The sequence below is a fragment of the Danio rerio genome, chromosome 17 (genome assembly GCF_052040795.2).
Source record: "Danio rerio strain M-AB ecotype USA chromosome 17, GRCz13ab, whole genome shotgun sequence".
Lineage (NCBI taxonomy): Eukaryota > Metazoa > Chordata > Actinopteri > Cypriniformes > Danionidae > Danio > Danio rerio.
In genome coordinates this window covers 28,171,105-28,187,399 of record NC_141037.1, presented here as the reverse complement: position 1 = coordinate 28,187,399, position 16,295 = coordinate 28,171,105, and the positions used below count along the sequence as shown (strand labels likewise).

The following is a 16,295-nucleotide window of genomic DNA, read 5'->3' as shown; positions in this document are numbered from 1 at the left end:
AGACACACAAAAACCTTACATGACACAGACTGCAGATAACCATCTCTGAGATGTGTGTCCTAAAAAAAGAGGCAGGTCAGGGGTGAAGGTTCAGTGCAATGTTCACCTCTTTAATAAGGTTGATGTCAGTGGTGAGGGCCTGGACTCTGTGGAAACTGGCGATCAGAGAAATGGGCAAAAAGCCTTTCGAGTCCATCCTTCTCCGCAGGAAAAAGTCACGCTCCAGGTTTGGGAGACTGAAGTAGTATTCACTAAGAGCAAAACAAAAACAGCCATCTGTAAACACCCAAATAACAATTAAACAGTGCAGTTTCACATTTGCCGCCCTGTAGTTACTGCGTATTTAAATACTGGCTACAAAATAAAATACAATTACATGGATATAATTACATTCACAACATATTTAAAGCTGCTAGCAACATGCTGAGCAGTTAAAGATGTATAAAAATAAAAACTTTATTACCTCTGAATAGTATAAAAATATACACTACCGGTCAAACGTTTGGGGTCAGTAGGATTTATAAATGTATTAAAATAAGCTTATCCTGTTCACCAAGACTGCATTTATTTCATCAAAAATACAGTACAAATTGCAAAATTGTGAAATGTTATTGCACTATTTTCAGCTTCATTACTCCAGTCTTCAGTCACATCATCCTTCAGAAATCACTCTAATATTAATTATTATTATCAATGTATAGTAATAGTAATACAAGTAATACTGACTGGAGTAATAATTTCATTTGAAACTACATATAGAATAAGTAATTAAAATATATTTAATAATTTTTTTTTCATTTAATAAAAGCCACCTTGATGAACAGAATAATTGAAAAAATAAAAAAATAAATAAATAAAATAAACTGACCCCACTTTTAACCAGTAGAAAATATTAGTTAATCTGACACTTTTAATGATTACATGCAAACCTGACTTATAGCCGATAATAGCAATTTTCCACCCCTGCAGTAATGCTTTAAATAATATTAAAAAATAAATTAATTAAAAAAACGATAGAAAAGAAAACAGAACCAAGCAGGACATAAAGATCTGAGATCATAACAGAAAACAAGCATTTTATTAATTTGATACACATTTTTATGGTAATTTATAAAATCAATCTGAAAGGAAAAATGAACATTACAAAGTGTTTGACGCTTTCCTTTCTTTTTAATAAGCAGGACTTCAGCCACAGAATGTTACATTTTCATTCAGTCTGGTTAGGTTTGCAGGACTGCAAAATAGTAAGTAGTTATTGTCAAGCTATTTTGCTACTTGCTGGAAAAAGAACCTTGGGAATAACGAAATCTTTAATTATCTTATCATCCCTTACTCTTTTCCCGCAGCAAATGCATTCAGACATCAGCTTTTCTTCTCTTCTTCTACCTCTGTCCTCTGGGTGTTGTGTGTGAGGTAAGGAACAGATCAGTTCCATTCAGATGATTCTAAGCCTCTGGCAAGGCTCCAGTGAGACCAGGTGCAGAAAAAGACCAAACTGCACCATCACTGCTGAATTTCATATTTAAATACCGCAAACTAATAGTCTAGAGCATCTCTGGACCATTTGTTTTGAAAAAAAGCTCATTAAAATTCCTCAAAAAACACGCATTCCTTTGACGAACCACCATAAATTCAGAGACGAAACTGATGTGCTGCATTTAGAATTCAGAATCCCTTGTTAACAGCAACACTAGTGGAGATTATGTCAACTGGGAAGACATAAAAGGTCTTATTTTGGAGAAGTTTATACAAGTTGTTCACACGTTAGCAAATAAAAACCTTATACATGATCTTTCTAATGTGTTAGCTTAACCACTTCTGCCTCATGCCTATTAACACACAATAAGACTTGTGAGCTCTCCTGTGAACAGCAGTGGTCTGGGAGGAACGAGTGTCTCCACCCTGAACACACCTCACATTCCAGCAGCTTTAGTCAGCCGAGCTTGGAACGTCCCGCGAGCCGTTCTGACATTGATTTTGGGGAGTTTCAGCAGTGATGTTGTGCAAGATTCACTCATTGGTATGTTTTGGTGTGAAATCAATCTCTCCTGGCAGAATATCCAGGAGACACTTTTACTCCATTATATTTATGTTCACTTTTTTTACAATAAAAAAATATATAAAAACTAAACAAGGACTAAAACATAATCTATAGAAGCAATCAGGCAATTGTTGTTGGGATTAAAATACTTGTTTTATAAAGCTTTTTTTAATATTCTATTTTTGGTATTTCTGATACTAGACCATGCAAGCAAAATGTCACAATAGTACAATAGCATTACTCCTATTAATATATAGGGGTGTAACAGATCACAGTAGATTTGTGATCTGTACAGATCACAACCCACATTTCGGAACACACTTGGCCCGCTAATTAATTTCTTTATATTGTTAATATTCTTTCCCCATTCATTTTACTAATATTGTATTACTAGTATTTTTGAACTTCCCACGAAATTCAAATCACATTTATGAAAGGATTTTGGCTTCCCTGTAAAATATAATAATGACGGAAAAAGTTGTGGTGAGACCTAAATACTATTTTAGGTTAATAATTAAAAGGTGTTTTCTGCCACTTTTTGTTTAGCCTGCAATTAAATTAATTAAACATTAAAAGATTGTGATCTCAATTTGTGACCTACTCAACATGAACGATAAATGTTAATAATGATTTGCATATGTTTATTAATCCTTCCAAGTGCTGCATTTAAATCTGCGTTTGATCAATTGAGATACAATTTTAACACTTTTTCAGTTTGTTACAAACAATTAAACAACACAGAAGTACTGGGAGAACATGATATGAACACTGATGTTTATGGTAAAAATTAAAATCACCGTTTAATGGTACTTGACGCTGGTAAATGTTGTAGCAGTTACATTGAGTAATCAATAGCTGGCGACAAACATTCATCAAAATGATGTCACTGAATAGGTTTTCAAAAATGATCTACATATAATGAAATGAGAAAATAAATTTTGTTGTAGAAGAAGTGAGATTTCTATATTTCGCATTATCAGTAGCAAAGATAATTTTTCGTATTAAACATTTTCCTTTCTTTCAGCTGAATCTTTCTTGATTTTTATTTAAATTACGGGTTCTAAGTTCTGCTTGTAAAACCAATGGTTTTTGCAGTAGTATTTTTGTATAAATGCAAAGCAAATAGTGTGTTATCCCTTTATTGCGGATCTAAAAAAAAGATTTGTGACTTAAAAATCGTAGTGTGATCTCAATTGTGAGATTTGTGATCTGTTACACCACTCTTAATATACATTACTACTCACAGTTTTCCATAAAGTCTGGAAATTTCCCATATTTCCAAAAGAAAAGATTCAACCGTTTTTAGCCTCACAAAATTTTTGTACATTTTCTTTCTGATATTTTCATTTCATTCTTATGTTGAACAATGTTGTAAACCGATAGACACTGAATTTCTTAGTAATGCTTTTCTGTACTATGGAAGTCAATGGCGATGGATTTCCAAAAGTTCCTATATTATATATTTAATATAAATATATATTTATAAAAAAAATCATAGTGTGAGTGTGTATGTGCGTGCACATGGGGTGACTCTCAGCTTGCTACAGTCACAGTGCTGAAATAAGCTTGGCTGAACTCTGTGAATAAGATTACACGTGCAAGAATGCACACGCACAAACAATAACCTCATGCTGGCTGGCAGAGGCAAAACGTGAACCCACACACATGAACCAGTCCAAATTTACAAATTTGCATTGCACATGAAATGCAAAAGTCATTATTTGTGATAAACTAGGAAATGCTCCCATAAACACAACACACCCAGTGTCCTATGCCCTAATCTCTCTGACCCAGATCATCTGACCCTTTCTCCATCATCCAGAAGGCAGACGAGCTAAATTAAGGACAAGCTAAAACAGGCAGTGCAAGGCCACCCGATGCTCCAGCTGCTCCCTCTGCTGGCACTAATGCAAGACACTGAACACACGGTTCTACAGTATACTACTAGTCAAAAGTTCGGCATTAGCACTATTTTCATGTTTTTGAAACATCACCTTTCTCACCAAGGCTGCATTTATTTGACCAAAAATAAAATTGTCAAATAATTTTACCTTTTCAAATGTAAAAAACTGTTTAAAAGGAGTTTTCTTTTTAAATGTAGCATAAGTCATTTATTCCTGAGATTTAGCTTTCAGTGTCACTACAGAAATCCTTATAACTGTTCTATAATAATCATTTGTTATAGGTGCTCGATAATCATTATTGATTCTAATACTGATCAATGTTAAAACATTTGTTTCAAAAAGAAAATGTGCAGTTCACTATTTAAATGCAAAATCAAACTCTGAACTTACATTTGGCGTTTGATGTATTCTTTGAGCAAATTCTCCTCAATGGTATACATCTGCACGCGATTACCGTCATTGTAGTAATAGACCATGTTAGTACCGAACTCTGCTGGAACTGAATTCCCATCTAGGTAAGAGTCCCGGTAACTGAGGGAGTAATCACCCCGACCTGAAAACAGAGAGACGTGAAAGAAAATTCATTTTGAGATTATAGCAGTTCTTTAGGTCCCCAAAGTGAACAGAGATCTATTTTGACTAAAGAGATATTCTGTTACTGACTGACATTTTGTTTTAAAAGTGCAATATACTGCATTTATTCAATAAGTTAAATTGTTCTCTGATTTCTTAAAAGTAAAAATCTAAACAAATAAGCTTTCATACACAAAAAAAATCTAATAAAATAACGATTGATGGATGGATGGATGGATTAAACACATTTCCTTAAAGAAATCTAAAAAGAGGCTTCAAGATGTATTATTTTCTAGTTTGAGGGCAAAAGATAGATTTACAAACCCCACCAGCGATCTGCTGGGGGACAAGACAGACAGTATGACTTACCAAAAAGTATGAGTAATATAGCAAACAATGTACAAAGAGTAATACTATCCATCTCAAGAGCTGTCGGATTAACATTTTCTGGAAGAACCCCAATAGCAGCTTTCAAAGGCTTTGCAACAGCCACATTGCAGAATTTGATTATTTAGCAAAGATAAAAAGATAAAGTTATCATTAAATATATATATTTTTGATTATTTACACAATTATGACCATGTCATTTTACATTTGATTGTTTAACTTCTGCACTTGAATTCTGTTCGACTCCCCAGACAACCATAAAGCACTGTTTATATCTTTATTTTTGCTTGTAAAAGACTGTACTTTATGCAGATGAACTGCATGGAAAAAGACTTGATCATCATTCAGTTGATCTAAATTAATGACATTAATTTATATATATATATTTATTTATTTTTTTCCCCCAATATCATGCAGTCCTAATTATATATAGCTAATTAATTTAGTCCATATATCCGATTCCCATATTGGTAAAGATTTAGATGAACTGAAAAGTAAACATGGAGTGTCACTTGTCCTGTTTTCACTTGTTTTACTGGATGGAATTCTGAGCATTCTTTCGTTTTCAACTAGAATGTCATAAAGCCACAAACGCACGGTCATATATATGACAGCTATTTAAAATACACAGTCTGATAGTGAGCAGTGATGTTGAAGCCGTTAATGGGTTTTTTTGGGGTTACCTCGTCCACGACCTCTGCCCCGTCCACGACCTTTGCCCCTGCCCCTGAGGCCTCCGCGGACATTACTGCCCTCACTGCGAACACTCGCTGTGTCAAAGAAATCTCTCTCTCTTCTCCAGCCTGACGGACACATGACAGAACAAGAGCTTCAATTAACAGAGTCATTCAAGGATAAATAACGATGTCAAAAATAAGCATCAACATCTCAGAGACCATCAAAACATCTTTACTATTTCTTTAGCTTAGTTTACTTTATTAAATTGTTCAAAATAATTCAATATTCACAGTGATCTTTTATAAGACACTATATTTGTTATTTAAGATTAAACACCATGTAAGCAGCAATGGCTATAAATGTGGCAAAAACAGTTGAACATCATGAAAACTACACTTTTTTCAATAAAACATTTACAACAATTAACCAACTGTCTTAAAAGCAGTTAGCATATATATGTTATTATTACTAATATGCATTTAAAAACTCTACTAGAAATAACAATTATATAAAATATTAAAAATTGTAATATTATTCCAAGAGAATTATAAGACCCTCTCAATGAAATATTTGTGATTTAATTGTAAAAAAAATGGCATTTTATTAATATGTTTTATTTATTAAAGATATCTCAAGATATTCTTACATTGATCACCAATTAGTTTTGAATTTTGCTTCAATAAATAAGAATAAGAGAGTCTTACATTACCAATTCATGTATGTACAAGTTAGTGATGTCTGTTTTGAAAATAACAACAGTTTCTCCATTGATAAGAGTGAGCTCCTACTCTCTCTTTATTTATTTATTCTAATAACAAAATAATATAAAGCAGATTTTATATTTATAGAGCTCAGTACAATTGAGCACACCCCATTTTAAAAATGAGTATTTGTATCAATTGTATCAATATTTGTATCAATTGTATCAATCTCAGTGAATGTAGGCAATGTATTTTAGAGCATTTAAACCAAACAGATTTATTAAACAGATATATATTTATTAAATAATATTTTAGTCACTAAACATATTTAGAAACTGAAAAATATTACAATTACACTCAAGTAAAATATTACAAAAATAAATTACAAACTACAAGATTTCAACAACATTTTCCATTTTTGTGCTTCTCTTGATTTTTCCTCTTTTTTAAATTTACTTTTAATATTTTTCTACAACATAAATTTGAGTTTACTAGTTTTTGGACTGTTATCGTAATTTATTTTGTTAGATAAGCTCTAGATTTGGCTTCAGTACTAACTAATCTAATCTATATGCACAAATATAATATTGTATAGCTTCCTATTAAAAACGTGAATTTAAAAGAGATTTGTGAGGGGTGTACTAATATATGCTGAACACTGTATTTGGTTTAACACATAGACAGTGAAGGAAACTGATAGAGAAGCTTCCCAAAGGCAGTCTGGGGGTTTACTTTCAGTAATGCTGTACATCCTCCTGTACATGTTCTGCCATAACATTTAGACAATATTTCACTGCATATTACCTCAGACTTTAATCCCAAAAAGACATGATCTAAGATTTATGAAGTAATTAAGGAACCATTTCATTAAGCAATCAGAACAGTGTAATACATCAAGGATATTAAGTGTGTGTGTGTGTGTGTGTGTGTGTGTGTGTGTGTGTGTGTGCGCGCGCGTGTGTGTGTGTGTGTATATCTGTTAAGGCATGCGTGTGAGATTTAAAGCATTTACGTGTCTGAAACCCGCCCAGGTATCATGACCATTTCTAAGCTCTCAATCCTTTTACGGTCTCATCTTTCCTGTCTTTTAGCTGAAAGTTGCTGCTGTGGCACGTGGGATCATGTTCAAGTTCACACACATTTTGCAAGATTGCATGAGTGACTTAGTTAGGATTGCTAAATGATTATCCTAAGGAAATCAGTAGTAGCTTTGAAACTTTAACAAAGACAGTGAGATTTGCTATGGTGAACAGATGTTTAAAAGTCATTTCTAATCATTTTATGCTACATTTAAATCTTTATGAGTGTCTTTAAGGTTTGTTTTATTTAAGAAATATAGTAGTGCTTCTGACAATTTCAAGAGATTATTCACCCAAATTTGAACTTCCTTCACTTGTTCCAAAAGTGTTTGAGGTTTTTTTCTTCAGTTGAACACAAAAGGAAGAATGTTGGAAAAAGACAACCATTAACTTTGATTGAGTTTTTCACTCCTAAAACAGTTGTCAACAGCTGCTATATTTCCAGTTTGGTGTTCAACAGAAGACAGAAATTCATTAAAGTTTTGAACCACTTGAGTGTGAGCATTCATTCATTTATTCATTTTCCTTCGGCTTAGTCTCTATTTCAGAGGTTGCCAGAGCGGAATGAACCACCAAATATTCTTGCAAATGTTTTACGCAGTTGATCCCCTTCCAGCCGCAACCCAGTATTGGGAAACACCCTTACACACTCATTCACACACATACACTATAGCCAATTTAGTCTATTTAATTCACCTATACCAAATGTCTTTTGTCTGAGGGAGAAACAGGAGCAACCTGAGGAAACCCACGTTAACACTTGGAGAACATGCAAACTCCACACATAAATGCCAACTGGCCCAGCTGGGACTCAAATGAGTGACCTTCGTGCTTAAAGGCATCATTCAACCCAAAATTAAAATGTTCGCCTTAATCACATTTATTCCCTTAACTAGAATGCACTGACTTTTAAAGCCCTGCTGAACCATTCAGGGTTTTATGTTACATTTACGTTTGACATTTACCAATAGTTCCCCATGACCGGCCACTTTAAATACCACTGTGCTTTGTGTTTTCAAACAACACACCTAATTTTCCAAACATTTAAAAAAAATTGAATGTAATAATAATCTTTTTATTATTTTAAACAATACATTAAATAGATCCCACATGCGATCGATGTAGGCATGCTCCTGCTACTCTGCTGCACATGTTCTGGACATGTTCACAGCTTCACATATACTGCATTAGTATTTAGAAGACCTTCTGTGAGGCATTTGGGGTAGAAGTAGAGCCATCATCATTTCTTGCGTTGTTCGGGGTGGTCCCTGAGATCGCTCCTCTCAACACAGGACAAATTAAAATGTTAGCCTTTGGTTCTCTTCTGGCTAGAAGACTGTTATTGTTTAAATGGAAAAACTCTATTCAATAAACACATAATCACTGGATAAGTTGGAGAAAATAAGGCATACCATCAATGGGTCAGTTAAGACATTTTATAAGGTCTGGCAACCTTTGTTATGCACACAACATAACAATATGAAAAACAGGAACTTGTGTCATATTTTTATGTAATGTTTTCATCTTTTATTTTCTCTATAGACATTTGATTATATATTGTTCCTAGATCTGGTATTCTGGGAAAGGGGTGTTTTGTTTTTGTCTTTTGTTTGCTCTGTATAACGTGACAAACAAATAAAAAAACATTACCAGATTTATTCAGAATAGAACTCATGTTTTTATCATCTGAAACAACCTGTGACTTATATTGCAAATAAAGTCAAGTAATATTTTAAGGCTTATTATCAAATGTTGTTTATAATGAATGCACTATAATTCATGTTTTATAATTTGGTTCATATGTACATTATTCTCATCTCTTTCGCTCTTGAATATGGGAAAACTAAAAGGTTGAGTTTATAAAATAATTAGTTATAAAAATACATTTCATAAAAGGAATGGTTTCAATAAAAGCTGCCAGTTGCTTATTTTATATCATTTCTGAAAGATACTATAAAATACGACTTACACAAAAATTTCTTTTGTTTTTTACTCTAAGTAATAAAATCCTAATTAAGCGCAACATAGTTTCTGGAAAATATGGTAAAACAAGGCCTAAAATGCTCACAGTGAAAGAAGATGAATAATCCTTGTTAAATGGTGTATAAGCAGTGTTAAAGTGCATAAAGCTGGGTATTTTGGCACCTTTATTATCATATGCGTTTTGTTGAGGAATTAATTAATCATCTGTGTTATGGTTTACATAAAACTTGACAACCAATCCAATAACTTTGGCACAATTGTCTTTAACGTCAACTTTGCCATGCTGCAATCATTACTGCACATATTATTACAATCCCTAAAGCCAAGTCAACATCAGCAGAATGATATACAAAAACACTTTAAGATTCTTGTACTGTGAACAGAGCACAATCTAATCAAAAAAGCTAAACAACTGGGTTGAAACAAGTCAATAGTAAGTGATGGCAGAATTTAGATTTCTTGGTGAACTCTACCTTTAAGACAACCAATCAGAGATCAAGTATGGATATGCAATGAGTTCGATTGCCTGTTTACATGTCTGTAATGGACCGTCTCACCTCCTCTCCTGCGGGGGGCGCTGCTGTGTGTTTCCTCTCCATCTTCTGCCTCCTGCTCGTTCGAAAGTCCCGTGATTGAATTGGACTGCGCCTCCCTGTTCTCCTTACTGTCACTTCCATCACTTCCACTCTCCTTATCCCTCTTCTCTCCCCCATGATCCTTCTTCCTCTCCCTCCGTCCGGACGTCCCTTTCCTCCCCTGTGTGTTGATCACATTCTGCTGCTGCTGAGGAGTGCAATCAAATCAATCTCTCAGTGAATTCAGTCTGAACTCAGCAGAATGAAGCCAGCAGTGCAAGCGGTCAAACTTAAGACGCACACATTTCTCCTGCAGGTTTGGAAGCGCATGATATGAATGACGTTGCAAAAATGTATTCACTTAAAGCTATCTTAACACTGACATGAAAATGTATTCCTAGCACACTCATTGAAACATAGATATATGAAACAAAGGAAAGTGGCAGCTTTTAAATACATTGTTAATTTTAATTGACTTATGTTTACATTGTTTATCTGTTGAACATCCGAGAAGGTGAATATCCACAAGATCTATACAGTTGTACTGTTGATTTTATTAGTGTACTGTATTACAAGTCTTAAGGAGAAATATGATGCAGGCCAACACAATATTTGAAAAGTAATAATGCTGCTATTACCAGAAATAAATAATTCTGGGTTTAGAATAAACGACAGTATATCAGCAAGATTCATTGGAGTAGGGTGATGTGGTGATTTGTAAACCTAAATCAATTCACATTTACTTGTATATGGCTTTTCAAAATATTTATAGTTCCAAAGCACCTTCATAAAAGACGCACATCATTACATTACAATAAATCTGAAAAGTTAGGGAGTTGTGTAAAGCAATGGTTCCCAAAGTGTGGGTCGGGACTCCCTGGGGGGAGGGGCCGCTTGGTGATTTCCAAAAATCTCATGTACGTTATTAAACAATTAGAATTACCATATTTTATCCAAAACCTCCAGAAGATAAGAATAATATTTAACAGTTACATAAAAAAAAGTAAATAAAAAGCTATCAGACTTTCAATTCTTTTTCCATTGGATTGCGACCCCAGGGGTTATTCGCTAGATTAAGGTATTTTACGATACTCGCATACAATAAAAATAAAGGCCGTGACTGAACATGGAGGACAATCTCCAAGTGGCGGTCTCCAAAATTTAACCGAGAATGGTCTTAAGGCTGATTTATACTTCTGTGTAAAGTGCATGCGTATGCCTCGGCGCAGCCTTCGCGAGGTCGCATAGTCCTCACAGTGGCTGATGCGCACCTCTCAAAGAATGTAACTACATGTCGCAATGACACGTAGATGACCAGTATGGGTGGTGCTAAAAGCCGCAAGCCCAATGGAGTGATTGTTTACAAGTGTCAAGTCAAGTGAAGGAGCTCCAGATGGAGACTTTTGTTCAGTGTTTACCTTAAGTTTAAAGTTTTTTCATGTTTGTCGGTTCCAACCTCTGAATGAGCAAGTTTGTGCTACTTGTAGCATTTTAGAAAAAAAAATAAATAAATACTTGAGAAGAAACTTAACAAAGAGGAACATAAACACCTACTGCAAGCTAGCGTTTCTGAAGTATTACTGTGGAGCAACACAAACAGCACACAGAAATATAAATGCATGACTTTGCATAAGGCAGGCGCTGTGAGTAACGCCAATCACTCGACGCAGAAGAATAAATCAGCATTATGCCGTAAACATTGTGCACACCATTGTTATTAAATAAATAAATAATGACAATTAAAAATTACATGGTTGTTAGACTATTGCACTTTTTTTGTGTTGTCAATGCGCTACTGTTCATAAAGTTTCTATTGGTGTGTGTACACCACTGTGTGCAATGTTTGCATGTTTATAACATCCTTTAAGGATAACATGGGTCTGGGGGGTATTCCAGAAAGCTGGGTTAACTTACCATCTGCTAAAACCTAAACTCTCGGTTGATTTACCCAAAACCTGCTTACCGCAAGTATGTTGGTTCCAAAACAGGTGACAAGAGTTAGTTAAATCAACCTCCTGAAGATAACCGCGGGTTAATGCGCGTGCACGGCACACACCTGAAGGCATTTTCAGTAGATCGCCGAATTCACGAGTCACCATAGAAAGTCACGGTGAGAAAAAAAGGGCAACGCACTTTACAGAGGCGAAGCTGGAGGTTTTAAACACAGAGATTACACATCTGCTTCAACGAAGGAAAGAAATATAGAATAAGATAAATAAATAGATAAGAAAATAAAAAATAAATAAGAATTTTTTTTAGTTCATTAAATTACACATGCCATCCTCCATTTTATTGTAATGATAAATTAAACTACTCTTTAACATCCTTTTTGAGTATGTTGTGTAACCATTCATGCATTTATTTTTCTTGCCATTAATTTCTTAAGGCCACAATATGTGTATTGACTAATAAGGCTTATAGAAATTGTAATCTTTCTGGAGCTAGAACTCTGTCCAACGTCATTAAACACAGAAACATTATCATAAAAGGTAATATTTAATTACTGGAGCTCTTTATTTAACACTCTAGAATATTCTTTCTGACACGCAGCTAATAGAAAGAGGCCTGTCTAACTGCTGTGTCCTATAATAAAGGCTTTTCAGTGGTTGAGTTTTTGACTTAAACCACACACTCTGTCACTGTTGTAAGTGATTGTTGTCAGGAAGCTTTAGGTTCTTTTTATTTTGCATGCAGACGAAGTTCCTTCTGCCTCAACTAACAAGCAGTGTAAGAATTTTCTGCACTTTTCCATATTTGAATATTACTCTTGGATCACAAAATCTTTTATCTACATATTTAAATTCTAAAGTAGCTGTATAAGGTCCATCTTCAAAGATAAAGTCACATGAGCATCAACTTAAGGTGAGAAATGTATATGAAAAATATGTTGCACGTTGAAAGGTTTGTGTATAAAGCAGTGTACAAAATCATTCATTTTATTTCAGGAAATGAAGTAATGAACAGACCAAACTATTTGATTAAACATAGTTTTTTGACTAATTATATTTTTTTAGCACTCTTCCATCTGTTTTGTCTGCTTGGGTCACTGAGATTTCCTCTGGGTCAGGCTGCAGGTAGGGTGTCATCGTATAAGGCAGAAAAGGGTATCTTTTGTCCTCCAGCAAGTAACAATGTAGTGCCCAGTAATGATTCTATTTTATAATACAAATATAATAAAAATAAACATTGTGTTAAGCAACATTTGCTTTATATATTTTTTTTTTACTATATTTGTGTTATACACTTGAATCATTACTTCCTGAAAATCAGCCATTTAGCCTCAACATAGTGATGAGGTGGGGTGTGTGATGAGCTGGTAAGTGGAAGCAGTAATGAGTTTAATAGTTGAAACACCAAAAGATTAAGGATAGAAAATTAAGTTGTATACCTGCACACTTATACTTTGGACAAATTTTATATTATCAGTGTCCTTTAGTGACTGATGGAGCTTTAATTTTATCAGTGTCCTTTAGTGACTGATGGAGCTTTAAAATCGGCTGCAATTAATGCACACAATAGCATTTAGAAAACCTGAAAAAAATATTATATTAAAAAATGTAGGTGTGTGTGCGTGAATGTATATATAAGAATGACGTCCTACATCTTAAATTAAAGATATATTTTCCTACAAAAGACAAAGCTGCCACTTATAATATTATACAGAAAAATGTGAGGGTGCAGAAGAAGAGAAAAAACACAAATTCTGTAAGTGAGATTCGAACTCGCTCCGTTGTGCGCTCCGTTGTTCTTTATTGACGCACTGTCCACTACGCTATTCCCGTGCTCTGTATCATCTGTGTAATGATACGCAGTAATGTATGACCAAGGAACTGTACAAAAGTGTAAAAAACAGTTCAGTGTCAGGCATACTGTACAGGTTGTCCTACTGCCACATTGTACAGTTGCCTAAAATGCCCTGACGCGAATACAAAGAGCTGCACTGAATGTTTTTTATGGTAAGCGCAGACCCGCGGTTTGTCACATTTGATTTCAAAAAGGTTTGTTAAATACATTAACATTATGAATTTGGTTATGAAAAAAAACTATGCACTTATAACCCTCTCACAACGAAAAAAAACTTGTATCTGTGTGTCCACATCCATAAATATTCTCATCAAAAGAGCACGCAATGCTCAGTAAACTCTCTGAAACAGACAAACTCTGAAACATAGCAACTTACTCTCTGAACATAACCTGCTCCGGAGCAGGTTATCTTCAGAGAGTAAGTTGCTATGGCTACTTAACATACCCAGAAGTTAGCCCCCTGGAGTCACTGGAATTGTTATTTTGGGGGTTGCGGGTTGAAAAGTTTGGGAAGCCCTGGTGTAAAGGGTTGGTAGTATATAAACATAGTTAAGCTGCATTTATATACAGTATATATTGTCATTCCAAAAAATATAATATTTACATGTAATAATAATAATAATAATAACAACATGCAACAATGAAGTGTATTTGTGTATTATTTGCTTGTTGTCCCTGAAATTCTTAGATGGTTGGCATCATCAAATGACAATGGATATTGGCATGAAATAATCAATAGCTTTATCTCAAATAATGTTTCATAATAGACCATAAGCGATGCTTTTAGCCACTATTTAAGCTGGTTTCTGGAAGTAAGTTGCTTGCTATAATCTGTATGACATCACACACACACGACACGTTATTACAGATGTCAAGCAATGATTGAGTAATGTTTAGTGTGTAGTCTAACATGTTTCTAATTCGTCACACCACAAGAATGTAGGAGTAAAAAATGATCTGATACTGATTATAGTTAATATATACAAACATACTATTTAACCTCAACCCGGAGTAAGTTGTGCTGCCAAAATTGCATTGTATGAAAGTGTAAAACAAGCTAGGTGTGTAACTAAATATAAAACATGTATTTTAGCTTCCCAACATTTAAAAAAATTATTTACAGGGGAAAAACATATTAAAAATATAAATATTATATGAGCTATCCAAATTATTCAAAGTGATATTGAAACATGGTGTGTGTGAGAAATTCCCTATACAAATGCTGACATACACCTCGGTTGGTTGTAATGCAAATGTGTGACGCTTCGAGCAGATTTTGCTTAACAGCATTATGCATGACTTTCTTTAAACAATGCTATGATATTTATATAACGTTTAATATGACAATATAGGACGTGTAAATAAATGAAATATAACACACAAATCATATGGACAAGTTTTAAAGATATAAAAAAATAATAATTCTGAGCCTGACAGCGAGAAGTTCAGACACAGACTTTAAAGTGTCACGAAACACCAAAACACATTTTTTGAGCTGTTGACAGTCGTATACGTGTCTCGAACTGCTAAAAACACTATTAGGACACATATATTTCACCAAAAAGTAAAATTGGTAGTTTTTGCGTTATTTCGAGCAAATTCGTACTCCCGGTTTGTAACGAAAGCTGCGTCACGACCATGAGATCTTAGCGTGTATTCCAGCGTGTAGACTGGACGTCTGTACCTGGGAGTTCCTTATGATGTCTCTGAGTGTGCTCCATTAATGCATGAGTAATACTTGGTTCAAACTAATAAGTGCGGCCTATTAGTGTATGCGGTGCAACTACATTATAATGCATGATAGCTTCCAAGACTGTTTTTACAAGTTATAGAGTTCAGATGGCAGAGAGACGCCGCAATGTGTTGCCAAGCGGGAGAAGATGAATTGTTTGGAAATACAGGTCGTCAGTGTTGCGTTTATAATCAGCTGCAGTGAAGGTTTTGTTTTCATTTTCTCTCTATGAGAGCACAGCTGGACTCACGTGTGAATTACAGTGCATGCGACGCTCTACAGAAATGTGCGTCTAAACAAGATTTTTTACTTGAGAGCTTTTCTCATCTGGAAATGGTGAAACCAGGATTTACTGCTCGCCTCCTTTTAATAAAGATGCGGATCCAGATTGTGTTGATGGTCCTGTCTCTACAGATTTGGTAAGTGAGCGACTAGTGGTCTTTATTTATTCAGAGGCATAGTTAGTTTGTATCGTCAGCAGTACTCTTTCAGTATTTAAAGACAGACCTTAGTCAAATTATTTCTAAGTTAATAAAGTTTACCGAACGTTAATATCACTACAATATTATGGACTGAAAAATCTGCTGTAAATGCTGCTCTATGTGTGTAAACATGTAAGCACCACAACTATACTTACAGTCGTGGAGGATTTTTGCCGCATTTTGAGATAGGAATAACACACTGCTTTCTGACGCTACCTACCGAGTGCATCTAAGTTGCAGAGAAATGCGGAGGGTTTTTTTCTTTTATTCGCTGTGCAGTAACAAACATTGCATTAAAAATACAAGCTTCCAGCAATGCCTTGAATCAAATATCTCGTTTGTCACGAGGGGCATGA

At 34.6% G+C, this 16,295-nt stretch overlaps 1 protein-coding gene across 8 annotated transcripts in view; it reads right to left on the bottom strand.

Moving 5' to 3' along the window:
• The window catches only part of larp1b (La ribonucleoprotein 1B), a 43,424-nt gene that overhangs the window by 13,996 nt on the left and 13,133 nt on the right, over positions 1–16,295 (bottom strand). For 4 of the 8 annotated variants that reach the window (XM_087290612.1, XM_087290614.1, XM_087290616.1 and 1 more), the window contains exons 4-7: positions 9,904–10,129; positions 5,589–5,708; positions 4,336–4,498; positions 107–251 (exon numbers count right to left, since the gene is read on the bottom strand). In XM_087290612.1, coding sequence (XP_087146738.1) covers positions 107–251; positions 4,336–4,498; positions 5,589–5,708; positions 9,904–10,129 — 654 coding nt within the window. The remainder of the gene's footprint in view (positions 1–106; positions 252–4,335; positions 4,499–5,588; positions 5,709–9,903; positions 10,130–16,295) is intronic. The other 4 variants (XM_087290613.1, XM_087290615.1, XM_087290617.1 and 1 more) reach the window with 1 other exon arrangement.